The sequence below is a fragment of the Gobio gobio genome, assembly GCF_949357685.1.
Source record: "Gobio gobio genome assembly, chromosome: 12".
Lineage (NCBI taxonomy): Eukaryota > Metazoa > Chordata > Actinopteri > Cypriniformes > Gobionidae > Gobio > Gobio gobio.
The window spans coordinates 39,631,566-39,659,542 of record NC_137105.1 but is presented as its reverse complement, the minus strand read 5'-3'; the positions used below and the strand labels follow the sequence as shown (position 1 = coordinate 39,659,542).

Sequence of the window (27,977 nt, the reverse complement as noted above, 5' to 3'; positions counted from 1 at the left end):
ACCCCCATCACTATGGTGAAGTCCTCTTCTCTTCTCTTCTCTTCTCTTCTCTTCTCTTCTCTTCTCTTCTCTTCTCTTCTCTTCTCTTCTCTTCTCTTCTCTTCTCTTCTCTTCTCTTCTCTTCTCTTCTCTTCTCTTCTCTTCTCTTCTCTTCTCTTCTCTTCTCTTCTCTTGTACACTGCAAAACATTTTAAATCGCTATATCAGTCTTGATTTTCAGTAAAAACATGTAAATATCCTCTTTATGAAAATGTGTATTATGCTCAAGTGACTCTTGTTTTATCATATATTATTAAATGTAATTAAATTAAGTTGAATTATTTAAATTAATTAAGTTTATCATGAATGAAATAAATCTGCCAATACCCAGCACCTTGGTAAAAATAATACAAATGGCCAGCAAAATGTCCCAATAATCCCAGCATTTCGGTTTTGAAAAATAATCTAGCATTTTTTTTAGAGTGTAGGTCATAAAAAAAACGCATATTTTGACAGTTTTTTATTTGTTTATGTTTAATTCATTTTCTTTATATAAAAAACAAGTCTTTATTTATCTTGTTTTTTAGGATGTTTAGAAATTTTTACTGGACAACGAGACCCAAATACAGATTAAAAAAAAAAAAGGTTTTATATTGGCTTAAAGGATGGATTTTCATATATAATATGTGACCCTGGACCACAAAACCAGTCATAAGGGTCAAATTCTTTTTAAATTGAGATGTATACATAATCTGAAGGCTTTCCATTGATGTATGTTGTTTTAGGATAGAACATCGCCTTTAAAGTTGTCCAAATTAAGTCCTTAGCCATACATATTACCACTATTAATACATTTTTTATATATATTTACAGTAGGAAATTTACAAAATATCTTCATGGAACATGATCTTTACTTAATATCCTAATGATTTTTGGCATAACAGAAAATTTCGACCCATATAATGTATTTGTTGACACAAATATACCCGTGCGACTTATGACTGGTTTTGTGGTCCAGGGTCACATGTGTTCACAGTACATGCTTGATTTTGTCACACCAAACTGCTGAGATGGCAAAAAAGGCCAGTGGTTTTCATTTGAAGAGGATGTTTATATGTATATGTGAGTTTGTGTATGTGTGTGTGTCAGTTTGTGCACTTTTGGTTTGTTTGTATGTGAATGTTTCCTGTTTCAGCTGGCCCTCAGACTTGGACACTGTGCCTGAAGACCTTTAATTAGTTATTTGCATTGCAATAACTTTACTGATAAAGGCAAACACATTTAAAGCCCCAATATTTGTGCTTAGACTACCCTATATTTTGTTGGTTCTGTCAGTGTTTGGCATTCCTCATGTGCTTTCTCACAAACAGCAGAGCACCACTTTACCAGTGGGGTGTTTTGTGGAAAACATCTTGGCTTCACTCTTTTCTAAAGCTCATTTACACTTGACTTCTCCTGTAATTTACCTCAGATTGGTGATTTAAGCTTTGGCACTTTCTCGTCTGGCCTGGCAGATTTATCAATCAACCCATGGGAGGTACTAAAACAAAAAGAGATGGATGTGGTGCTCTTGTCGTGAGTGGATGTGTGTAGTAGTGAGCACTTTAATGGAGATGGAGTGGAGACAGTGGACACTATTCTTCTCTGTCTCTGGACAAAAGACAGTTTTGTGTGGGCCTGTGTCCAAATGAATGTGGACGAGGAAAGAATGTGTTATGTAATCGTGTCAGTTCGAATTGAAATTAATTTGATTTGAGCTTGAGAATGAAAAGCATGCAACCAAATTACCTAAAGCAAACTATTTGGTTTGTTTATTACTGTTCTTTTACCGGGATATGGCACAATTTGACAAAAGCTTAGCAACACTAATGGAGCAACAAAACATTTCAATTACTGAATAAACCGCAGCATAATCAGAAAAAGTGTGCTTATGTTACTAATATGATAAAAATAGGTGATTTAAAATGGTAAAAAAAAAACTCAAAGAAATTTACACCTTCATTACATAATTAAATTAAAAATATTTAAAAAATTGTGCATCTAAAATACTACTTTCCCTATACACTGTAAAAAAAATAGTTATAACAATTTTTTTTACATTGCTTTAACTCATCAAAATAAGTTAAACAAGATTCAACTCATTTTTAAGTCAGTTGAAATTTAAGTTGCAATTTAAGTTTAAATGACTTAAACTTCCAAGTTAATTGTACTTAAAAAAAAGTTGCAGCCTTACATTTTTTAAAGTGTAGTTAATACTAAACATTTAAACAAATATATTTAATATTAATATTTTTATATTACATTTTTCCTTTTAGTGCCGTTATAAAAACAATAAACTTATAAAAAATAAACACAGCACCTCATATTAAATACTTTCCCTTAAATAATTATAAAATAATACAAATTAAAAAATGCAACATCTAATGTTAAATACTCTTTTCCCTTAATAATTACATTATAAAAAAATAAGCTTACAAGTTATACAAATAATACAGCATATAATATTAAATACTTTAATGACTTTATAAAAGTAATAATAATTAAAACAATAAATGGATATTAAAACCAATACATTATCTAATTACAAAAGTACAAAAAATCAGCATCTAAAATACTTTCCCTTAAATAAACATTAAAATATATATATTTAAGATTATTATTTTAATATTATTTTTTTCTTTCAGTGCTGTTATAAAAACAATTAACTTATAAAAATAAATACAGCACCTAATATAAATTTTTTTCCCTTAAATAATTACATTATAAAATAATTAAAAAAGTAGACATCTAATGTAATGTTAAATACTATTTTCCCTTAAAAATTACATTTATAAAAAATAAGCTTAAAAATTATATAAATAACACCGCATATAATATTACATACTTAACCTTAATTACATTATAAAATTAATAATAATTAAAACAATAATTGATTATTAAAACAAATATATGATCTATTATTCAACTTTCTTTTATGTATATTATAAAATAACAATCTTTAAAAATTAACATTCACATAAAATGTATCCTAAATTCACGATGTTAGAAAAGAAAAGGTTACTGTCATGTCCAAAGTATATTATAGTCAAATAATGTTATTTATTAGCCTGGATGCCAGCCGAATTTAGCCCCGCCCACAACATTTGAGTTCGGGAAATTCGGTCTGGACTTGATCCGTTGTGGAGCAACTATGCCCCGAACAGAAGCTGATCGGACCAATGAAATTGTCAGGGCGGGCTTTATACGATGATGGACGGATGATAAACAGTAACTTAAGAATTCACGTCACCAAAGAGCGCTTGGGTTGAATTCGTTCTAATGCTAAACTGAGCACATGTTCGTATATGCATTCATCTTTACTATTTCTCTCAAAAATGATGATCGTGTTGGTAAGTACTCTGTGTATCCTTAAATTCTTTTCACAACACCGGCAAAGATCGTTTACATCACCTTCTTCTACTTCTTCCAGTGTGCGTGCAGTCAAGTTCTATTGACAACTTTGTGTCGCTCCGTTGCTCTGATTGGTTGTGTAGGTTCGGTTGAAACACGCCCCATAATCACAGCCCAATGGCGCAGTATCAGACTCATATTCTGACTAGAACTGAGTATGACGACGTCAGGCTAGTGATTTATGTTAAAAAGGTACATTTAGGATTCACACAAGTAGTTCAGCAGATCACTGAATAATTTTTTGTCAGATCCATTTCGGGTTCCTTTATTGTGAATCACAAATGAATGGCTGTTTCAATCCATCAGCTGTTTGATTGATTGCATGTGTTGAGTGTGTATATTGCCATACTAAGCCCACAAATGGACTGAAATACTCCTTTAGCTATTTTAGTGTGCTGATGAATACCTATGCAGTGAAAAAGTGTTATTTTTGGTCTGCGTGTTTTGACGCTGGAAGGATAACTGGACTGGTTGTGCAGAATGTCTAGCGGACGGCTCTTTGACACAGCAAAAAGTCTGAGAGGAAGCCCAGGTGACACATAAAGCTCAAACAAGAGCTAAATCATATTGCAGACCTATTTTAGACCATGTATCATAGAGCTGAAGTAATGCCTTTGACTGGAAAGTATTTAATTCTCCTGTGTTGAATTCTACCTCTCTTTATTTTTCCCCTCCACACATTCTCTATCCAGCTCAGCTTTGCAGCTTTGATCACAACAGCTGGACATTTTTCAACTTGGCTCACTGCGTGTGTGTGTGCGTGCATTCCTCCTTTGAATGGCGAGTTTGTTAAGTCCGTAAAAATGAAGTCGTCCTTTGTCTCACTGGCATGCGGGAGATTTAATCCTGAAAGACCTGGTCTGAGCAGACATACACACAAACACGCTTACACACACTTTTATGGCCCTTCTCTTTCATTTGCCTGCCAAATTCCCAACTCTGTAAGATGGTATGACATGCTAATATTGATAAGGCTAATACATTCAGCATGACTGCATTTAATGTTAAACCGTCTGATGCTCACACATACATGCGTCTTTTTTCTCTTACTCTTTTTATTAATTTGGAGATTACATGGAATATTAGTACTTTTCAGATAGTTATTTTACTATCAATTATTGTTGATATTAATATTAGATTTTATTTTTTACTTTTTCTGTTTTAATTTTAATTTTAGTTATTTTGTGTGTGTTTGTCTTTTTGTAATGTCCATAGTTTTTATTTAGTTTTAATTTATTTGGTTTTAGTTATTTCAGTACTTCAAATTGTATATAAATAAAAATATAAATAAAAGAAAGTTTAATATTAAGTGATGTATTGCTTAGTTATTCATTAAACATATTAATAATTTTATAATGTATTTGGATAAAGTAATAAACATTAGATGTTTATTTTTTTATTTGTATTATTTTTATGTATTTAAGGGAATTCATTCGATAGTTTATAGTTTTCATGTTAAGTTTTAGTAATTTTAGTTTTTTATTGTTAATATGTTTTTTTTTATTAAGTTTTACTTTATTTTAGTAGGGTGAATTCAGGGTGATTGGGACACTTTTTCCAAGTCATCTCAACGGCAAAAAGTGTCCCAATCACCCTGAAATCACCCTACTTCAACTTAAATTAAACTAAAATAAATAAAAGTTATATTTTTATATTTTATTTTATTTCAGTTGTTTATTTTTATTTCAAGTAATGAAATAAAAACGTTTTATTGTTTGACTTTTAGCCCTGATGCTTAAATAAAGTCACATTGCATAACTAAGTAAACTGCAAAAATCTAAAAGATGTTTAAAATGGTGAAAAACTTATACCAGTTATAGCATCTAGTAATAAACCTCCATTAAATAATTGAAAGAAACAAGTATTAAACATGCTAAAGCGTCTCATATTAAATTCTTATCCTTAAATACATTATAAAAATCAAAGGCACTTTAATATGAAATACCTTTCCCTTAAATCATGAGTTGTTTGGCTCTTTAAAACACTGTTTAGTGATGTCATGTGGTACCCTCTCCTTTCATCCCAGAGTGCTGAGCTGGTCTCCGAACTTGGGTTTTGAAAGCTTGAATAGCTAGAAGCATCTGCATTCATGCAAATTTTGGTATGTTTTGAGCCTTAAAGAATAAGTTATCTTTTCAACGCAGAACTGGGACATCTGAAATTCAGTGCTGCTTTAGTTTTGCCCCATAATAAATGTCCGTTAGACCCTCAGGCCGCTTTCTTCTTTCTGGAAGGGTCATCCAGATCTTCTTTTCTCTTCCCTTTGAAGGGTCGGTGTAGTTCAACAGATCATTGACCTCTTGGCCCACCGGATGGTGCAATCCTCATGTGACCCTGACATCTGTTGATGTCATCTGGGAGAATCATGTTGGGGGGCCTTTTTGCTTCATTTTAATCCATTTTCTGTACCTTTAATGCAAGTCCAGGCTGGTTTTGTGCTGATCTTGCAGGTGGACCAGTGTAGCTTTGCTTTTTTTTATAGGAAACGTTAACTAGGAGGCTGGTGGACATGGGTCTCCCAACTGGAGTTGATTGATAAAGGAAGCCTTGCCGGTTAAGTTAGTTATGAAGCCTGGTGGGACACCAACAAACCAGCATCCCATGCTGACCACCTGCATCCAAAACACAACATGTGCTGGTGACCAGCTGTGCTGCTGTTTTGATCAAGGAGAAGCAGACCAGATGAATCTCTGGGAAGCAATCTCTGGATTCCTGTGTCTTGGGAATGAGTTTCAGGGTTTTCTGGGTGGGTCACTATGTCTATTTTTAGGAACACTTTAGACTCTTCTGCCTCCAGATGTTGTTTGTGTATTTGTTTATTTTTTTACGTATTCTTACATTTTTAGCGTCTCCTTGACAACCTATCATATGATGTGGTTAGGGGTACAGTCATGGTTGAAGAAGATGCTTCATGATGCTTCAGTATATGTTTGATTAGTAAATGTCTGTTGAAAGTAAACATTCATGGGGAATCCAGCATAAAAGTCTGTAGCTAATTGCATTTTGTGTAATTATGAAATGGATGGTTACTTTGGGACTATTGGTTAAATTTGAAAAACATCAGCCCTGCTTCTCTGTTGGAGTTATAGGGCCCTATTTTAACGATCTGAGCACATGGTCTAAAGCGCATGGTGCAGGTGCACTTAAAGCGTGTCCGAATCCACTTTTGCTAGTTTAACGATGGAAAAAACGGTCGGCGAGTCATGGGTGTAACGTGCAATAAACCAATCAGAGTCTCATCTCCCATTCCCTTTAGCCAGTTGCACTTGCACCATGGCGGACTCGCTATTTACATGGCGGAATTTGCGAGCGGAAAGACTGAACGCTTCTCCAGAGAGGAATCTTTTCTTTTTTAATATTTAAAAATGTTTGTGTGCAGCTGCGCATCCCTGTCTGTGTAATAAGCAGAGTGTGCCCCCGCCTATAGGTGCATATTACTAATGCGCCCTTTAAATAACACAAAAGATACTGCGCTAATGACTTTAGACCAGGTTTTTGTTGGTCAAGGGTGCAGTCATTTTCAGTTGCCTCAAAATAGCAACATGCCAACAATGCGCCTGAACACACTCGTTTTCAGACCAGCACGCCCATGGGCGAACATATGGGCGCGAGTGCATTTGCTATTTAAACAATGTGGAGCAGGACGTGAAAATGATACTGCGTCAGACTGAAACTAGCAAAAAACACTTGCGTCGCGTCTGGCGTCGCATTGCGCCAGGTGTATGATAGGGCGCTTAGACTTAAAGGGTTAGTTCACCCAAATATGAAAATAATGGCATTTATTACTCACCCTCATGCCGTTCCACACCCGTAAGACCTTCGTTAATCTTCGGAACACAAATTAAGATATTTTTGTTGAAATCCGATGGCTCAGTGACGCCTGCATAGCCAGCAATGACATTTCCTCTCTCAAGATCCATTAATTTACTGAAAACATATATTTAAATCAGTTAATGTGAGTACAGTGGTTCAATATTAATATTATAAAGCGAAGAGAATATTTTTAGTGCAGCAAAAAACAAAAACGTATTTAGTGATGGCCGATTTCAAAACACTGCTTCATGAAGCTTTGGAGCGTCATGAATCAGTGTGTTGAATCATGATTCGGATCGTGTGTCAAACAGCCAAACTGCTGAAATCACGTGACTTTGGCACTCTGAGCCACTGATTCATAACATTCATAACACTCCGAAGCTTCATGAACTGATTTAAATATGTTTTTAGTACATTAATGGATCTTGAGAGAGGAAATGTCATTTCTGGCAATGCAGGCGTCACTGAGCCATCGGATTTCAACAGAAATAATTAATTTGTGTTCCGAGTGTGGAACGGCATGAGGGTGAGTAATAAATTACATTATTTTCATTTTTGGGTGAACTAACTCTTTAAAATTTCATTTGCGAGTCCCTTTCCTCGTGGGACCGAATTTACCTCAAGGACCAATATGTGCTGCCATATTTTTATTTCTAACTAATACTTACAAGACTATCAGTTGCAATTTTGATTGTTGTGGTTTATGATTGAAGTTTTGAACACATACATGCTGAATCTAGTCATTTCTCTGGGAGCAATTGATAAAAAAATAATGCGCAGGTATTAATATTAAGCATAAATATTATAGATGAAAGTCAACTACTCAAAATGCTCTTTCATCTGCTTCTTTACAGTTTCATTATTATGCTTTTGCTAACTGCTGCTTGAAGCTATATTATAATTATTATTTTGTTGTTCATATTTAATTAAAGGTAAGGTCAAAGAGGATTTACCACAAAATTAATTTGATTATATCCAGCCAGTTTCCAGACAGAAAGGGAGGGAGCAAGAGACAAACAGAGAGAAATTCCTCCAGGGTCCCTCCCCTGTGGTTTGTTATGTGCACAATCTGAAGAATTTGTGTGTATGGGCTTCTGCCAAACCCACAAGCACAACTCCCATACAACGGTCTATCCAATAATACCACTTGATTTATTACCTGGATTTGGCAACTAGTAGCAGGGTGCACAGCGCAGGTCTTCAAATATTTTGTGGGCGTGCAATAAGACATTGCTCATACTGAATGGAATCTGGGAAAAAACTGGGCGAGGGTGGGGGGGGGGGGGGGGGTGTTCAGGTGTACCCTACATTTTGACAAAGGTCCCCATTGGGAAAACTGCTTTTAAATCATAATAAGTGAAGTTTTTTTAAATGTAAAACGGCAGAAAGTTTTTTGTGATGGGTAGGTTTGGGGTTAGGGGATTTGGGATTTTATGTGTACATGAAAAACATGAAAGGCAGCGGTTATTTGCATAGCAATAGATGCTATTTACACTAAGTACAAATAATGATAGCTGCTTTTACACTAGGTGAAAATAGAGATAGATTCAATTTAAAAATAGCAGTATTTTCTTTTCAATGAGTGTAAATAGTAGTTAGATTCTATTTATACTTATAAATAGTGGCAGATACTATTTGCACATCAGTGTTCTTGAAAATGGTATGCATGTAAATAATTATATTCTTAAAATGATTAAATGGATGCCGCCTTATTGGGACAATAAAGCCCTCCCTACATCTACCCCTAACCCTAAACACTTTATTATTAACCCTTGTGCATCCTTATGTACATTTTTGGCTTTTTCAGTTTAGTTTTTTTGATTACTTTGCCTGTGTTAATGCTAACTGCATAAAATTGGCCACAGGTGTGTATTTTTATTGGAATTTTAATAGTTCACACCCATTTCCTTTAAAATAGACTATTTTGCACTAGGTACACAAAATACTTCCTCTCAGCGCCTTTTGGACAAAAATGTCCCCATTGGAACCCATTAAAACTACATGTTTTAATCCCATTGCCATTTAACTATAAAATGATGCAATCTTTGTTAATAGGCTTTTATTCTCTTGGCAAGGCTTCAAAATTTACATTTTTACTATTTTTCACCTGATGGTGCCATTTTCTCAGGTTTGGCCTATAAAGCAAATACTCACTTTACTCCTGTTTTCTGTTTATGCATATTAACACACCCACACAGTTATAGCTACATAATTTATCCAATTGCCTTTATAATATGGATGTCAGAGTGTGGTGTGTATGTATGTAATAAAAAAAATGCGTGTGTGTGTGCTTGTAATATGAGAGAGAAAAACTCAACTGCAAATAACAAATCAACTGCTGTGTGTCCCAGTGGAGTTTTGCTGGCATCTAATGGGAAAAAAGTTGGCACTGTGCCCAAACAAAATCTTACTGAGAGCTCATTTTTTGAGATATCAACCGCAAATTTGGAACACAGTTTTTTTTTTTAGATTTATGGCTTGTCAACATGTTTCATAAAATATATATATTTGTACAAAATATTTTTCATAATTCATTTTCATTTTTTGTGGTTATACTTTTTTTAGCTTCAACAATAATCTGCCACGGGTCTTTAAAATGAGACTAAACTTAAGTTTATGCTCCCAATATAAAAAATGTTATGACATTTTCTTGTCATGGACATTTTTGTCCTCTATGGACCTATGTGTAACTTTTTTTAATTGATGCACAAGGGTTAAACACAGATTAGACACTTTATTTCCACTTTTTCGAATATGTTATTCAAAATAAATGCCGTCCCTATCTGATAGGAAAAGGAGGAGTAGAGCGAGTTCAGCAAAAGGCAGATTTGCGTCAACTTTGCCACGTGCTTCACCCCTACATTATTGCTAATGTTGCCAATCCAGTGTCTTCCGTAATTTTGTCTGTCCCAGACGTCAGTGGGTGGAGTTAGCATAAATAGCCTCTGCCAACAAGGCAGGCTTTTTGCACTTAGAGTAAATAGACACACCGAACATGAAAACCCAACGTGTGTGTGTGTTCAGGTCTTAAAATCCTTCCTTTTGTGTTTTTTATTCTTAGAGCCACGAGGATACATGGACAGCATGACGCACACATCTATGTCATCCGACGGAGAGCTCTTCCACTCTGATGTCACAGGAAGTCCCGCCTCCTGTCAGAGGATGTTTGGATCCTTGCACTCTATCTCCACCCCCAGCCCATTGGTCAACACAGACAGGTACTGACTGTCAATCAACAACAGCAACCAATAGGGATGCATTAAATGTCAGTACAATATTGGTTATTGCTTATATGGGATATTTAACTGTACATGTTAATTTCCCCCATTTCACATTTAGATTACTCACTGAGAGTTAATATTTTAAAATGCTAAAAATGTATTCATGCTGTTAAATGTTATCTTAAAGGAGTAGTTCACTTTAAATTGAAACTTACCCCACGATTTACTCACTGGTGCAGCGTATCACTAGAACGTAGCGCAAACGTTCTGAACTGCGAGAGGCGTTACTCTTTCTGCGCAAGTTGAATTCGGAAGGCGGTCTGCCGGAAGCTAGATATTTTACTTTATAAAGTTTTAAATATGGATATTTTCTTACAAAACCCCAATCAATTGGCTTCCGAAGGCCTTTATTAACCCCCTGAACTGTGTGGAGTACGTTTGTTATGGATTGGTTGCACTTTATTGAGCTTCAAACTTCAAAATATTTATTCATATAACTCAGATTAGGTTCATCAGAAGAAGAAAGTCATAATACACCTAGGATGGCTTGAGGGTGGGTAAATCAAGGGGTAATTTTAATTTTAAAGTGAACTACTGCTTTAATTCATCTCAAAATGAATATATTTTTTTCATACTGTACATTATAATGGTGTGATGTAGTGTACTCGCAAATAACACACACTTGGCCTATCAGTATCGGTTGGAATTTTTTTTCATTACTACATTTCTAACCAAAACAAAACCTTTCCCACACCATAGAAGTAAATTCTGGCATTTCAGGTCTATTGTGTATCTAGTCTATATTTAACAATGTATAAACACACGGTGGGATGTGTTTGTCTAGGTACAGGATATGTAAGCGATAACCCTGTCCTGTGTTGTCTTCTCCTTGTAGCCCCACTCCAGCTCATTCCTGGTTAGAGGTTGGATCCAGCACCCCCTTGAGTCACTACACCCCCCAGCCCTCCCCACCCCTCACCCTCTCGGCACCCAACTCCCACAGCTCCCCTCGAGGAGCCCCCCGCAGCCTGTCCTCCTCTCTGGATATCGTGGGACTGGAGAGCAGCCTGCTGGAGGCGGTGGAGGGTCTTGATTCTCTGGGTCTGGATGTGGCTCAACCTCCCCTTCTGCCCCTGAAGAGACGAGGGACGGAGGGCTCAGAGACTATGTTGAGTTTCCCGCTCAGCAGGAGTACGGTCAGCACGTCCTATGCCAGTCACAACACCTCACCTACCAGATCTACACCGAGTCCAGGTGAGTAGGGTGCCTGTCTGCAAGCACACACACAGCCAGATTCACCTATCAAATATAATATGATATTATTCTTATTTACAGATTTCATGGCCACTAAACCGGAAAACGTGAAGTTTGTTCAGGATACGTCAAAGTTCTGGTACAAGCCGGATATCTCGAGAGAGCAAGGTAACAATATTAGAGCATCAGTAGGCCTTAGTTGAAAGTGGAATTCGTGTTAAATATGAGTTGAACAAATATGAGACTGTGAAGCATATGCATTGCCATTCAAAAGTTTAAGGTCGGTTAGACTGAAAGTAATCTCTTATGCTCACCACAGCTGCATTTATTTGATCAAAAAAACAGTACAACTGTAATATTGTAATATTAAAATAACCGTATTACTGTTTTCTAAAATAACAGTGAATATATTTTAAAATGTCATTTATTTCTTAATGGCTGAGCTGAATTTTCAGAATCATTATTCCAGACTTCAGTGTCACATGATACTTCCGAAATCATTTTAATATGATGATTGGCTTCTCAAGAAACATTTATTACAATTACAATTATCAGGGGTAGTTCACCCTGAAATGAAAATAAAGTCGCCTTTTACTCACCCTGCTGTTGTTCCAATGCCCTATGTCCTTCCATCTTTTCGGACCTCAAAAGCAGAAATTTTCAAAAACGTCCTGCACGCGCTCCTCCATATAATGGCAGCGAATGGCGACCAGGCTAAAACGTTACAAAAAGGATACAAAAGTATCACACAATGATACAGGGAGACGCGTGCCATATATGGAAAGTGTTCAGGAGGCATACAGTATTCAGTCAAAATACTGAGCTTGGCCATTACTCCGTGCGGCCAGCAGCCGCTCACACAATGTTGTCATGAGAACCACTTCACAACATTCACTTCAGGAGGTTTACCTTATTATTAGTATTATTTCTTATTATTTACGTTAAAGAAGAGACGAGTCGTGTTTGTTTCTATTGAGCCTGATTTCTCAAAATGGTGCATGTGTGTGCTTATCCTGGGTGCCATGACAACAGTGCGGCTGCTGACGGCTCGCACGTACTCACGGGAACGCGCACAGAGTAACGCCCACGCTCAGTATTTTGACAGAATAATACGGTTTCTTTCTCGCAAAACCTTATAGTATGCCTCCTAACACTTTCCATATATGGTGCGCGTCTGCCTGTATCATTGCGTGATACTTATGTATCCTTTTTGTAAAGTTTTAGCCTGGTCGCCATTCACTGCCATTATATGGAGGAGCGCGTGCAGGAATTTTTTTAAATTTCTGCTTTTGAGGTCCGAAAAAGATAGAAGGACATAGGGCAGTGGTTCTCAAAGTGTGATACGAGTACCACTACTGGTACTCAGGCTGCCTCTAGTGGTACGCAGAGGAATCACTAAATTAATTAATGTTAAAACACAATACATTTTAATTAATTTAATTTATATTTTATTTTTTTATTTTATTTATACGCTACTATATTTTAATGTTGGTCATTATGGTGGTACTTGGAGAGCCAAATATTTTCTGAGGTGGTACTTGGTCTAAAAAGTTTGAGAACCACTGACATAGGGCATTGGAACAACAGCAGGGTGAGTAAAAGATGGCTTTATTTTCATTTCAGGGTGAACTATCCCTTTAATATATATATATAGAACGTATATATATATATATATATATATACGTATATATATATATATATATATACGTTCTATATATATATATATATATTAAAGGGATAGTTCACCCTGAAATATATATATATATATATATATATATATATATATATATATATATATATATATATATATATATATATATATATATATATATATATATATATATATATATATATATATATATATATATATATATATATATATATATATATATATATATATATATATATATATATATATATATATATATATATATTTTTTTTTTTTTTTTTTTTTTTTTTTTTTTGATAAATGGAAAGTTCATAAGAACAACATTTATCTGAAATAGAAATATTTGTAACAATATAAAAGTCACTTTTGATCAATTTAATGCATCCTTGCTGAATAAAAGTATTCATTTTTTTACTACTTTCTTAAGCAGACTGAAAGTCAGACAGCTGTTTTCAGTCATATTAAGCAATGGAAATTTCTTTCAAATTCCTTCTAGTGAATAAATTGGTTTAGATGGTAATAAAATAATAACACATGCACTAATTCATTTGACTCCTTGCACAGATGCATTTGCCACATTTACTTTTTGCATCTTCTTTTTATAGCAACATTATAAATATTATAGATTTTTGACAAAAACAAATCATATTTAGTCAAATGCTGATCGTTATCACAATGTATTCTGTGAAAGAATTGCTGTTTTCTGTTTATTGGTGTTGTATAATGTAAATTGATCAATTGATTATTCTCAAAGTATCTCAAATCCATTACCGCAGTCTGCACTTGTTTATAAGCGTTACGTCCTCTTTGCTTTTAAGACGACTGCATAATGCATCTGTGTTTTTTATGTTTTATTTGCTGTAGCTATTGGCATTCTCAAGGATAAAGAGCCAGGCTCCTTCATCATCAGAGACAGTCACTCATTCAGAGGAGCTTACGGATTGGCCATGAAGGTGGCCACGCCCCCACCCTCCGTTCTACAGCAAAGCAGGAAAAGTAAGAGAATGCTTTTTATGGCAACTCAAGCTGAGCGATGACCCAATTGGCTGGGCAAACACACAACCTGCCCATAAACTACTGGAGTTTTGAAAACATATTTTATGTAACTTAACAAGTACTTGGTGTGGAAAATATCCGACTCCGGTTCCTGGTTTGACTATTTTTTAATGGAATATTGCAGTATTTATTATAAGTTATTTATCGTGCGCATCACAATTTTTTGACTTGTTTTTTGGGAACTTGTCACCCATATGACATCACATCAATAGCAAACCACAACCATAACCATCCAATGATCCAATGATCCAATCTATTGACAAAATCAATCCCCCATAAATGTTTTTCTTGTTAGAGAAGCTGTTTCACTCTGATATATGTCACAATAGGGAAAAAAGACTATCGTAACTTCTGTTTCATGGCAGCTTTAAGCTCTTTCTCTGTGTAAAACAGGTAAATATGAACTGTCCATAGATTCTGAATGTACAGGGCAACTCCTTGAATGAACTGTAGTGAAATATTTGATGGACTTTAAGACCCCGAAGAGCTGGATATCCCAACACTATTGTGTGAGGAACAGCTGAATGAGTGTGAGCACAGCTGGAGCGTTCATATCCAGAGCCCCTCTGTAAACACGGTGTCTCTCAATCAGAGGAAGGAAGGGAGACACACACACACACACACACACACACACACACACACACACACACACACACACACACACACACACACACACACACACACACACACACACACACACACACACACACACACACACTCTTCTGGTTCACTATCTTTGTGGGGACTCTCCATAGACGTAATGGTTTTTATTCTGTACAAACTGTATACTCTATCCCCTTACACTAACCCTACTCCTAAACCTACCCATCACACAAAACTTTCTACATTTTAGATTTTCTAAACACTTCATTTAGTATGATTTATAAGCTGTTTTCCTTATGGGGACCAAAAAAAATGTCCCCATAAAGTCAAAATTTACTGGTATTACTATCCTTGTTGGGGATATTTTGTCCCCATAATGTATAGGGAATACCAGGTACACACACACCAGGTTCACTATCTTTGTGGGGATTCGCCATAGACGTAATGGTTTTTATACTGTACAAACTGTTTATTCTATCCCCTTACACTAACCCTACCCCTTAACCTACCCATCACAGAAAACTTTCTGCATTTTTACATTATCAAAAAACTCATTCTGTATGATTTATAAACTTGTTTCCTCATGGGGACCTGAATTTAGGTCCCCACGGTGACACAAGTCAGTGTGAATTCAGGTTGAAGTCCCAACCGGGATAGAAAAAATGAACACACACACACACACACACACACACACTGTCTCCATCAGAATCCTAGTTCTACATGACTCTTTAAGAGGGTTTAAAAAAAAAAAAAAATGTATCTCAAAATGCAATTTCTCATGATACAGAGTTTATTGTACCAAACAAACAAACTCTGATTTCTCAAAGTCTATCTATCCTCAACATCAGTTATGCCTGTTGTTCGGTGTTCAGAAACTTGGCCTGCCCAGTCTGAATGAGTTATTAAGGTGGAAGTAGGATACATACTGTTGTTCCTAAACACCAGAATAACTCCTCATTAGAGTAAAATGCAGGAAAGTCTGTCCTTGTGCTGTTGCTCTGTAGATCCTTCTGAATGATCCCAAAATTAGAAACCAATGTTCTTTATTACAAGATCCCTGATCATTTCATAGCTACTTTCTCAGTTTGTTCGACACATTTCAGTGCATTTCCTATTGCCACTGCATACATGTTATTGCTTTGATCATTAAAAATACTTATACACATGAAGTCATTTCCTTTCTCTTTCTACAGCGGGTGATCTGTCCAATGAGCTTGTGCGGCATTTCCTGATCGAGTGCACACCGAAAGGTGTGCGGTTAAAAGGCTGCCCCAACGAACCCTATTTTGGTAAGCATCTGTTAATGTCTGCAATGAATGTTAATGAGGACATGAATGTTGCTAGGCATGGTCAATATCTCCCTCTAGTGGCTGTAATCAGCAGTGACATGCAACTATTTGTTTCCATTTTCTTTTTCACTCATTTGGTGTCAGTAGGTTTAAAAAATAAATTAATACTTTTGTTCAGCAAGGATGCATTAAATTGATCAAAAGAAACAATAAAGACTATATTGAAACTTTTCTGTTTCAAACAAATGCTGTGGGGTTAGGGTTAGTGCTAACCCTAATGCTGTTCTTTTGAACTTAATATTCTTAAAATAAAAATTCTCAGTTTACACAAAAATATTAAGCAGAACAACTGATTTCAACATTCATAATAATAAATGTTTCTTGAGCAGTAAATCAGCATATCAGAATGATTTATGAAGGATCATGTGATTTTAAAATACACTATATTGCCAAAAGTATCGGGACACTCCTCCAAATCATTGAATTCAGGTGTTTCAATCACTTCCATGACCACAGGTGTATAAAATCAAGCACCTATGCATGCAGACGCTTCTACAAACATTTGTGAAAGAATGGGTCGCCCTCAGGAGCTCCGTGAATTCAAGCGTGGTACCGTGATTGGTTGCCACCTGTGCAATAAGTCCATTCGTGAAATTACCTCACTACTAAATATTCCACGGTCAACTGTTAGTGGTATTATAACACAGTGGAAGCAATTGGGAACAACAGCAACTCAGCCACGAAGTGGTAGGCCACGTAAAATTACAGAGCGGGGTCAGCGCATGCTAAGGCTCACAGTGCGCAGAAGTCAATAGCTACAGACCTCCACTTCATGTGGATTTACTCAAGAACTGCATAGAGAGCTTCATGGAATGGGTTTCCATGGCTGAGCAGCTGCATCCAAGCCTTACATCACCAATTGCAATGCAAAGCATCGGATGCAGTGGTGTAAAGCACACCGCCACTGGACTCTAGAGCAGTGGAGACGTGTTCTCACGAGTGACGAATCACGCTTCTCTGTCTGGCAATCCAATGGACGAGTCTGGGTTTGGCGGTTGCCAGGAGAACGGTACTTGACTGCATTGTGCTAAGTGTAAAGTTTGGTGGAGGGGGGATTGTGATGTGGGGTTGTTTTTCAGGGGTTAGGCTTGGCCCCTTCGTTCCAGTAAAATTAACTCTTAAAGGGATAGTTCACCCAAAAATGAAAATTAGACATTTATCTGCTTACCCCCAGTCCATCCAAGGTGTAGGTGTCTTTGTTTCTTCAGTAGAACACAAATGGAGATTTTTAACTTCAACCGTTGCTGTGTGTCACTCATAGAATGCATGTCAATGGGGTCTAATTCTATTAGGGTAAGAAAAACATGCACAGACAACTTCAAATTAAACCCTGCGGCTCGTGACGACACATTAATGTCTTAAGACACGAAACGATCGGTTTCTGAGAGAAACCGAACAGTATTTATATAATTTTTTACCTCAAATACAACACCATGTCCAACAGCCCCGAAAGCGCAGCACTTCCGGGAAAGAAGGTCAATGTACACAATCTAGTGTAGAGACCCCACACACAGGAAGTGATGTCTCTACACTTGATCGTGTACATTGACCTTCTTTCCCGGAAGTGCTGCGCTTTTGGGGCTGTTGGACATGGTGTTGTATTTGAGGTAAAAAATTATATAAGTACTGTTCGGTTTGTCTTAGAACCGATCGTTTCGTGTCTTAAGACATCAATGTGTCGTCACAAGCCGCATGGATTAATTTGAAGTTGTCTGTGCATGTTTTTTTTACCCTAATAGAATTAGACCCCATTGACATGCATTCTATGAGTGACACACAGCAACGGTTGAAGTTAAAAATCTCCATTTGTGTTCTACTGAAGAAACAAAGACACCTACACCTTGGATGGACTGGGGGTAAGCAGATAAATGTCTAATTTTCATTTTTGAGTGAACTATCCCTTTAATGCTTCAGCATACCAAGTCATTTTGGGCAATTTCATTCTCCCAACTTTGTGGGAACAGTTTGGCCCCTTCCTATTCCAACATGACTGCGCACCAGAGCACAAAGCAAGGTCCATAAAGACATGGATGAGCGAGTTTGGTGTGGAGGAACTTGACTGGCCTGCACTGAGCCCAGATCTCAACCCGATAGAACACCTTTTGGATGAATTAGAGCGGAGACTGCGAGCCAGGCCTTCTTGTCCATCATCAGTGCATGACCTCACAAATGCGCTTCTAGAAGAATGGTCAAAAATTCCCATAAACACACTCCTAAACCTTGTGGAAAGCCTTCCCAGAAGTGTTGAAGCTGTTATAGCTGCAAAGGGTGGGCCAACTCCATATTAAACCCTACGGATTAAGAATGGGATGTCAATAAAGTTCATGTGCATGTAAAGGCAAGCTTCTGAAAACTTTTGGCAATATAATATATTTTCCTATAGAAAACAGTTATTTTAGATTGTAATATTATTTCACAATATACTATAGCATAACAGACTTCTAAAAGCATTTAAAACATTCAACTTCAAACTCCAAATTGTTGAACATTTGTGCATATCTTTTTAAATAAGCAAAATTTAAACAACCGTGCATTGCAGTAATATGGAAAATATTGTGGTAATACTATTTAGCTTAACTAAATAAAAATGCTACGTTTCTTGTGTGTACAGGAAGTCTCACAGCTTTGGTGTGTCAACATTCAATCACACCCTTGGCTTTACCCTGCAGACTTATCATCCCAAGCAGAGGTATGTAATGTTATTAGTGTGTGTATGTGTTTTTTCTCTCTGGTGTTACTGTACTAACTGGATTGGCCCTACTTTCTTTAGACCCTCTAGAAGAGTTAAATGAATCTCCAGCACAAACATCTACAAATTCTGCAGCAGAGCTGCTTAAACAGGGAGCAGGTAATTGAATATGTGTGTGCAAGCTGAATTTCATCGGTGATTACTGTATAGGGAATGTGTTCCATGTGCTAATGTGTATGTGTGTTGTTCAGCGTGTAACGTGTGGTTCCTGGGGAGTGTAGAGCTGGAGTCTCTGACAGGAGTTCAGGGTGTTCAGAAGGCCACCACTGTGATTTTCAGTATGGATCCACCACCCATATCCACTGTTGTTCACTTTAAAGTGTCTGCACAGGGAATCACCCTCACAGACAACCAGAGGAAGTGAGTCTCTCTCTTTATGTTTCTGTTTCTTAAGTTGAATTCAAGGTCCGGTGGGTTTTTAGGGGGAGATAGTGACAATGCAATGCCAAAATTTTGATAAAATGAAATGGCACATTTGTGTTAGTGACATATTCACTTCAACATTATTCAGAGATGAGTGCTATTTTGAAAACTAACTGTAGGTAATGTTGTGTGAAATGTTTTGTCCAATGTCTCATAAGCAGCTGTTGTTTTGTGTATAATTTGTTTTTGTATTTTGTATAATTTTTATAACTTTATGTTTTTGAAAAGTTTCTTATGTTCACCAGGGGTGCAATTATTTGATCAAAAATACAGTAAAACAGCTATATTGTGAAATATTACATTTTAAAATAACAGTTTTCTATTTTAATATATTTTAAAATGTAATTTATTCCTGTGATGGCAAAGCTGATCTCAGCATCATTACTCCACTCTTCAGTGTCACGTGATCCTTTAGAAATCATTCTAATATGCTGATTTGCTACTGCTCTTATCAGTGTTGAACAGTTGTGCTGCTTAATATTTTTTAGGATTGTTTTATGAATAGAAAGTTCAAAAGAACAGCATTTATTTGAAATAGAAATATTTTGCAATATTATAAATGTCTTTGCTGTCACTTTTGATTAATTAAATGCATCCTTGATGAATAAAAGTAACAATTTCTTTAAATAAATGTAGAACTTTTGAACGATAAGGTTAAAACATTATATATATACAAGTTTTTATTATGACCGCTGACAGGTGAAGTAAATAACACTGATTTTCTCTTCATCACAGCACCTGATAGTGGGTGGGATATATTAGGCAGCAAGTGAACATTTTGTCCTCAAAGTTGACGTGTTAGAAGCAGGTAAAATAGGCAAGTGTAAGGATTTGAGTGAGTTTGACAAGGGCCAAATTGTGATGGCTAGACGACTGGGTCAGAGCATCTCCAAAACTGCAGCTCTTGTGGGGTGTTCCCGGTCTGCAGTGGTCAGTATCTATCAAAAGTGGTCCAAAGAAGGAACAGTGTTGAACTGGCGACAGGGTCATGAGCCAAGGCTCAATGATGCACGTGGGGAGTGAAGGCTGGCCCGTGTGGTCTGATCAAACAGACGAGCTACTGTAGCTCAAATTGCTCAGGAAGTTAATACTGGTTCTGATAGAAAGGTATCGCAGTTTGTTGTGTATGGGGCTACATAGCCGCAGACAGGTCAGGTTGCCCATGCTGACCCCTGTCCACCACCCAAAGTGCCAACAGTGGGCACGTGAGCATCAGAACTGGACCACAGAAATGGAAGAAGGTGGCCTGGTCTGATGAATCATGTTTTATTTTACATCACGTGGATGGTCGGGTGCATGTGCGCCGCTTACCTGAGGCACACATGGCACCAGAATGCACTATTTGAGGGATATTTACAGTTTATGTCAAGTTTAGGCTTACAGCTAGGGTTAGGTGTTTCTACATCAGTGTTATTCACCTATCATTTTCCTAACATATCACATCCCCTTTAGGGATAAGTGATTGGCAGGACCCAATTTTTTGTGATTTCTGTGCTGAATTTTTTTGAAAAATCTGCGGAATTATGCGGAATGGTTTTAAATGTGTTAAAAAGATCTAAGAATATTGGAACTGAAAATATTACAAATAAAATATAAAATATTCACTTTTATTTAAGGTTTACAATCCAAATCCAAATAGAACATGTGAGATGGTGGTCCAGTGGGTTAAACCATGGAACTGATACGCAGAAGGTTGCGTGTCCTTGAGCAAGGCACTTTACTCCATCTTGCTTCAGGGGGATTGTCCCTATAATAAGGGCACTGTAAGTCACTTTGGATAAAAGCATCTGCCAAATGCATAAATGTAAATGTAAATGTAGAACAACTTGTTCTTTTAAACAAAGCTAGATCTCTCTTATAGTACCATCCACTAAAAGATGGATAAAATATTACTTTATCAAAGTAAACAATTTCATATTCAACAATAGAGCAAAATAAATAAATTCCTACCGAAGTAAATAAATGAACTATTTTTAATAGCAATAAATAAGTCATTTCTGCAGACAAGTGACGTTTCCTTTACTCAATTTTATTTTAGACTTTTTAAAATATCGTTCTCTCACAAAAAAAAAGTCACATCACATGTGGGCCTGGTTATGGGTAGCGTTAGGTTTTGGGGTAGGGATAGGTTTAGGATCAATAAAATATGTTGATCCAGGAACATGTCTTACTTGGCATAATCACGGTGGCCATAATATATATAATATTGTCTTGAGTTTCTATATTACTTTGTGTTTACAGATTGTTCTTCAGGAGACACTATGCTGTCAACACAGTGATATTCTGTGCCCTGGATCCTCAGGACAGGAAGTACGTAACACACACACACACACACACATTCTTGAATATGTGGTTTACACACCTCTCCATAGGCATAACGATTTTTATATTGAACAAACCGTATATTCTATCCCCCTACACCAGTGGTTCCCAACCACGTTCCTGGAGGCCCACCAACAGTGCACATTTTGCATGTCTCCTTTGTCTGACACACCCACATCAGGTTTTGGAGGCACTACTAATGAGCTCATGACCTGAATCAGATGTGTTTGATTGAGGAGACATGCAAAATGTGCACTGTTGGTGCGCCTCCAGGAACTGCCCTACACTAACGCTACCCCTAAACCTACCCATCACACAAAACGTTCTACATTTTTGGAATAAAAAAAAAAAACACGCTTTAGTATGTTTATAAATCCATTTCCCCATGAGTCAGTGTGCATTCAGGTTGAAGTCCCCACCATGATAGAAAAACATGAACACACACGTAGGGGTTTCAATGTTTTATGGGAACTTTCCATAGACATATGCTGCGTCCCAATTCGCATACTATCCGTACTAAATAGTATTCGAAAAAAGAATTAGTATGTCCCAAATCATAGTATGTTGAAAAGAGTATTCCAAAGATTCCCGGATGGTTTACTATTTCCGGTCAGAATCCGAATGCGCACTCTAACGACTGATATTGCCCACAACCCATTGCGAGATGGACGAGGATTCGATTAGAACTACAAACGCGGATAAAGTGTTAAAAAACTACAAACGTGACGGTTACGCGAGTCTGACGGTTAAGTGGAGAGGGTTAGATAAAGTGGTTTGAGTGAGCAATTATCAGTATTTAACCTGACGAAAAGATATTTATTCAATATTATCCACATTATATTTCACCTGCAGCAGCATTGAGAACTTTTGTAATGATACGTTTGGCCATTAACTTTGCAAACACACGAGAGGAGTCTAAAGACCCACGAAAGGCAGATCAATGAGCGACTACATTTCTCTCTGATACGGTAGGAAATTAAATTTAAAGTGGGGGATTTTAACTGTGACGATGATTGACAGTTTAAACGGTGACGGGACGCACGCAACAGAGTCCGTTAAAGATGACGAAGTAGTATGTCCCAAAGCTTGCATACTCTTCTGCTACACACTCAAAAGTATGTACTTTTTCTTCACAAAAAGAGTAAATACTTTTAGGATGTAGTATAAGTAGGCAAATTGGGACGCAGCCATAATGATTTTTATATTGTACAAACAGTGTATTATATTCCCTACCCCTAAACCTACCCATCAAAGAATGTTCTGCATTTTTTAATTTTCAAAAAACTTCACTCAGTATGAATTATAAGCTGTTTTCCTCATTCCTCCAAAAATTGTTCCCACATGGTCAAAAATGTTTGGTATTACTATCCTTGTGGTGCCATTTGGTCCTAACAATGTAGGGCTCACCATGCCCACACACACGTCATTATGAGGACATTTCATAGGCGTAATGTTTTTTATACTGAGCTAATGGTATTTTCTAACCCTTAACCCTGCCCCTAAACACAACCATCACAGAAATCTTTCTGCATTTTTAATAAAAAACAAAACAAAAGTTTAGCATATTTAATTGGCATTACATTACATTACATTAGTTGGGTTTTTGTGCAATGTTCTGACTTCTTTACTGATCTGTTCACAGATGGAAAAAAGATGGCTGCACAGCTGCAAAGTAAGTCTCAATCTCAGTTTTGAAAAGTGTTCTAGTTGTGTAGTTGGTTAAACGTGCTCCTTGTACATGTGTGTAAATTTATTCATCGTTGTGCATGTGTGTGTGTGTGTGTGTGTAACAGGATCTTTGGCTTTATTGCGAGGAAAAGCGGCAGCGGCACAGAGAATGTGTGTCACCTGTTTGCCGAACACGACCCTGAGCAGCCCGCCAGCGCCATTGTCAACTTTGTCTCCAAGGTGATGATAGGCTCTCAGAAGACCAAATAGAAAAAAAACATACACTGAGATTCTTGGGGATGGGAACCAACTTCATATGTAGGAGACCAAAACATACTTACAGTTTTCGCTACAGTTATGTGATCAGTTTCGCTTGCTGATGGTGTTGAGACAATGAAACATCAGTATTGTAATAGATGAAACTTCTCCCTGTTATTTGGACAAAATGAGGCATTGCTAAACTTCATGGGGACCAGGAACAAATTTATAGGTGGCCAGTCTCAGGACAACATTCCTGACGACGGCTCTGAGGATGATTTCCGCAGGACGTCTTTGAAATCCATGCAGTACTGTTGCATCACAGGACGCGTCCAGTAGAGGGCACCACACTTCTTTGGCTCACTCTCGCACTGCCATAAACGGAGTCTGCTCAAAGCAAAGTTGAAGGCCTAAGGGGGGAAATGACAGTTCTTTTTATTTGGGCTGCTTAGAATACTTTTTTTGCCATTTCGTTTGCAGTATTTCGGAGGTTGCTGGTTTCGTTTGTAAATAATAATAATAATGGAGGTGTAACTGTAGATTAATTTGTGTCTGGGCACATACATCCACAAGATGCAGACCAAAGAGCATTTCGCATATCAATTTACAAAGCTTAAATGTTTTTGATTTTATAAATATGTATGTGTATACGTTATCAAATACCACGTTTATGTTTTTATAGCTCAAAATATTCAGTACATTGTTGTTTATCTGTGTATTTGTTTATAAGTGCGGAGCTAACATTTTAAGTCAATGACAAGTGGTTTCCTTAAAAAGCATGTCGGCTTAACTTTGTTTATATATTTGGAAATATTTATCTCATAACTCATATTCTGTGTATACTCCTCTCTTACTCATCTATGCGGCATGAGTGTTAAACCGTCTTATTTGATAAATCACCTCATTTGAGGTAAGCAACATAACATTACTCATGTAAACTTCTGGCATATTATTTTTTACCAAACAAGTGTGTAAACGCTTGATCAAAGAGGATTCTGAGTTAAAAGTTTCACTTGGAATAAATCTGAATCAGACATAAATGTGCATGTGCCATTACTTATTTTTCTTACTTTAAGCTGCAAGAACCGTGTTTTCTTTACTGTAGGCCTACGTTTCTTGTCCTGTCTAACTCTTTGGTTTATTTGTAAACTAATGTTTTATGGAGTGTATACATGCACAGAATACAATAAAGATATTGTATGGTACTAAATTAGGACAGTGTTTGTCATGAAAGGACATCTATCATGAGCTTCTGTTGGCATGCTAGTTGGTTCACTTGTAGCTTGAGTCCACAATCATACGCAAAAATGCTATTGCTAGTTACACTGACTTGTTTTCTTACCTAATGGCTGTAACAAACTTCAAGAGTTAGTGGTAGTTATCTTTAAAATGGCTGTGCTATTAAATGTGATATAGTGATATAGTGATATTTTGTATAGCTAGCTAGCTACAAACATGTTAGCTGCTCCCAAAATCATGTAGGCCTATTATATAGTAGGAACTACATTTGGTTTGGAACTTACTTACATACACTAGTATGAATGTGTGCAAATGAAATTCGGATGTAGGCTACTGTTGTCTGTGTCATGTGACCTACCGGCTTCGTTACGTCGCTTCACTGCCCATCAAAAACCTCTCCTGAGGCCTCATGGGATGGTAAAATGATAATTGGACCTGAAGTAGTAAATCATCCAGGTACTTTTCGCCTACTGATTTATGAATACTATGAATTTGGACATAATACTTAACTCACATATCCTACATTGCAAAAACCCCAGAGTTAAATTAACACTCCTCAGAGTTTACTTGAGTCCACACTCAGGAGTGTTAAAAGTAAGTCTGAAACGGTGTTAAAGTTAGAGATAATTAAGTGATTAATTGAGTAATGATTGGCCATTAATGATGAACACCGGCTGTTAACAAGCAGAATCACTGAAGGGAAGAGTCAGCATTATGGTGATCAAAGTTTGCTTTAGTTTTAGTTTTTAATATTAGATTATGTTTGAGACAAACCAAGAGGAAATCTGTCCAAACCATGTGTTGTTGGTTATAAATATAATCAAAGATTGGGATAAGAATGATCTCAGTTATCTACAGGATGATTATGCCACTATCACCTGAAGATATTTTCTGTGCTTTCTTTGCCACAACAAATGTGTTTTATAAACACACAGTTAAAGCAGCCAAGAAAAAAGATATGTTAAAAAAGTCAAAGTCAAAAACTCAAGCAAACACTGATCACCAAAATGCGACTCCTCCCTTCAGCGAATCAGTGAATCTCGTTAACAGCAGGTGTTCATCACTAATGGTCAATCACCACTCAATTAATCACTTAATTATCTCATTAACTTTAACACTGCTTCGAAGTTACTTTTAACACACTTGAGTGTGGACTCAAATAAACTCTGAGGAGTGTTAATTTAACATTGTTTTTTTTTGCTGTGTACTGTTTTTCACTTACTATATAGTATGGAAGTAGGCATTCAGACATAAGGTTTAACTAAATAGCTTTAACGTGTTCAGCAATATTTTTGCTGTAATGCCCTGCTCACAGCAAGAGTGAAAACTATAACGATATTAGCATCCACAGTAATGTACAATAGCAGTCTGTTTATTATAAGCATTCACTGCATTTATTGTGTCTCCTGCTTTAAATGTTTAAGCTCTTTAAAGCTGCAGTCTGTAACTTTTTTGGTTCTCCTTACCAGCATTGCCCGATTCACAACTGTAAGCTTGTGTTCTAAATTTTTACAGGTGGGTTTCCATGGGAAATTCGAGCATACCGCCATTCGTCTTTGTGTCATTACGTCATGTCTGTATACATAAAGAAGGAGTCCGGCTAGTAGGCTATATCGTATGTGAGGATGCTGCAGGTGGCGAATCATTTATAGCCTTTTCTTTCAGCAGCTGTAATAATTAAATGTATCATTTTGATGGCGGATTGTAATCCAGAAAGGTCCAAACGACAATCATCAGAATCAACTGGAGATTCACCCGTAGTCAAAAGCAAAAGATTAGACTGTACAGAAATTGAAGTCTACAGGTAACGCTAATACACACTAAATACACGTAGTCACTCAATGCTGATGTTGTTAACATTAACAATTTGAGAACAAAGTATAACAATAATAATAATTAGTATTATTAGCACAATTTATTGTAATGTTTTTTTTTCCCTCAGAACAAAAGTGGCAGACATGTTACTTACTGGTTCAGATGACATTTATCAGTGAAAATATCTTATTTTGGTCATACTTCCAAGACGTAGAATTTGTGATTCCGAAGTACAGTATCCACACAGGTGCGGATGACTAAATGACAGCCATACATACTCCTAAAAACATTAGATTCATCCGCGCTGAGGAGCCACGCCGATGCACAACCCACGTTCCACAAATAACTGCAAGTGCAGGTTTAAACAGAGGCAAAACTTAGGCCAATTTTTTTTATCATTTATCAGCTGGAAAAAACTATAATAATTTTGTTACGCTCTGTTGTTATCATTATATTTGTGGTGTGGAATTCTCATAGAATTAGAATGATTATTAAAACTTTATAATTATTGTTAGGTTCTCCATTGAATGCCATTCAAAAGTAGCTGTGTATTCTGACTAAATTATTATTTTATTTTTTTTACAACAAAAAATAGGTAATTCTGATATGTTTTTGAGGGTGCTTAATAGCATGAAGTAGATGTATGTGTTGTCTTGTCTGCTGAAGTAAGTTCTTAAATTGCACGATCAGTCACATGGCATTTAGAAATGAGGGGATTGGCTCTCATGAAGCAAAGATGTCAGCATCCATGTTATGTGTTTCCAGGACTGTGTGCACCAGCCGAGCAACTGCCATTGAGATGAATGAATGCCAAACGGCTAGCTTTTTTACAGGTATGTTACAACTCACATAAACGGGATGAAATTAGTTTGAAAACTTCTGTCAGGTAGCAAGGACTTTGTGTCGTAGGACAAGAAAAGCTTTAATATTACAACATGACAATATCAAAGACATTGAATCAGCATAGTGTGGTAGACTGCAGGTGGCATGATCTCACTATATTCTCTGGTGAGAGAGAGAGAGGGCAGTATAATGGTTTGCTTATTCAGAGGTTTGGTCGGATATAAAGATAGTGTCTCACTTGTTCAGATGTGATTACTGATTAAACA

General features: G+C 36.6%; 1 protein-coding gene across 1 annotated transcript in view; it reads left to right on the top strand.

The window, feature by feature from the left end:
- The window catches only part of tns3.2 (tensin 3, tandem duplicate 2), a 69,969-nt gene extending 44,943 nt beyond the window's left edge, over positions 1–25,026 (top strand). Inside the window, exons 17-27 of the mRNA XM_079831207.1 lie at positions 10,304–10,460; positions 11,359–11,717; positions 11,799–11,885; positions 14,251–14,382; positions 16,239–16,334; positions 19,006–19,083; positions 19,165–19,242; positions 19,335–19,503; positions 21,808–21,876; positions 23,531–23,560; positions 23,682–25,026. Of these exons, the coding sequence (XP_079687333.1) occupies positions 10,304–10,460; positions 11,359–11,717; positions 11,799–11,885; positions 14,251–14,382; positions 16,239–16,334; positions 19,006–19,083; positions 19,165–19,242; positions 19,335–19,503; positions 21,808–21,876; positions 23,531–23,560; positions 23,682–23,826 (1,400 nt within the window). The 3' untranslated portion in view covers positions 23,827–25,026. The remainder of the gene's footprint in view (positions 1–10,303; positions 10,461–11,358; positions 11,718–11,798; positions 11,886–14,250; positions 14,383–16,238; positions 16,335–19,005; positions 19,084–19,164; positions 19,243–19,334; positions 19,504–21,807; positions 21,877–23,530; positions 23,561–23,681) is intronic.
- The last annotated feature ends 2,951 nt before the right edge of the window (positions 25,027–27,977 follow it).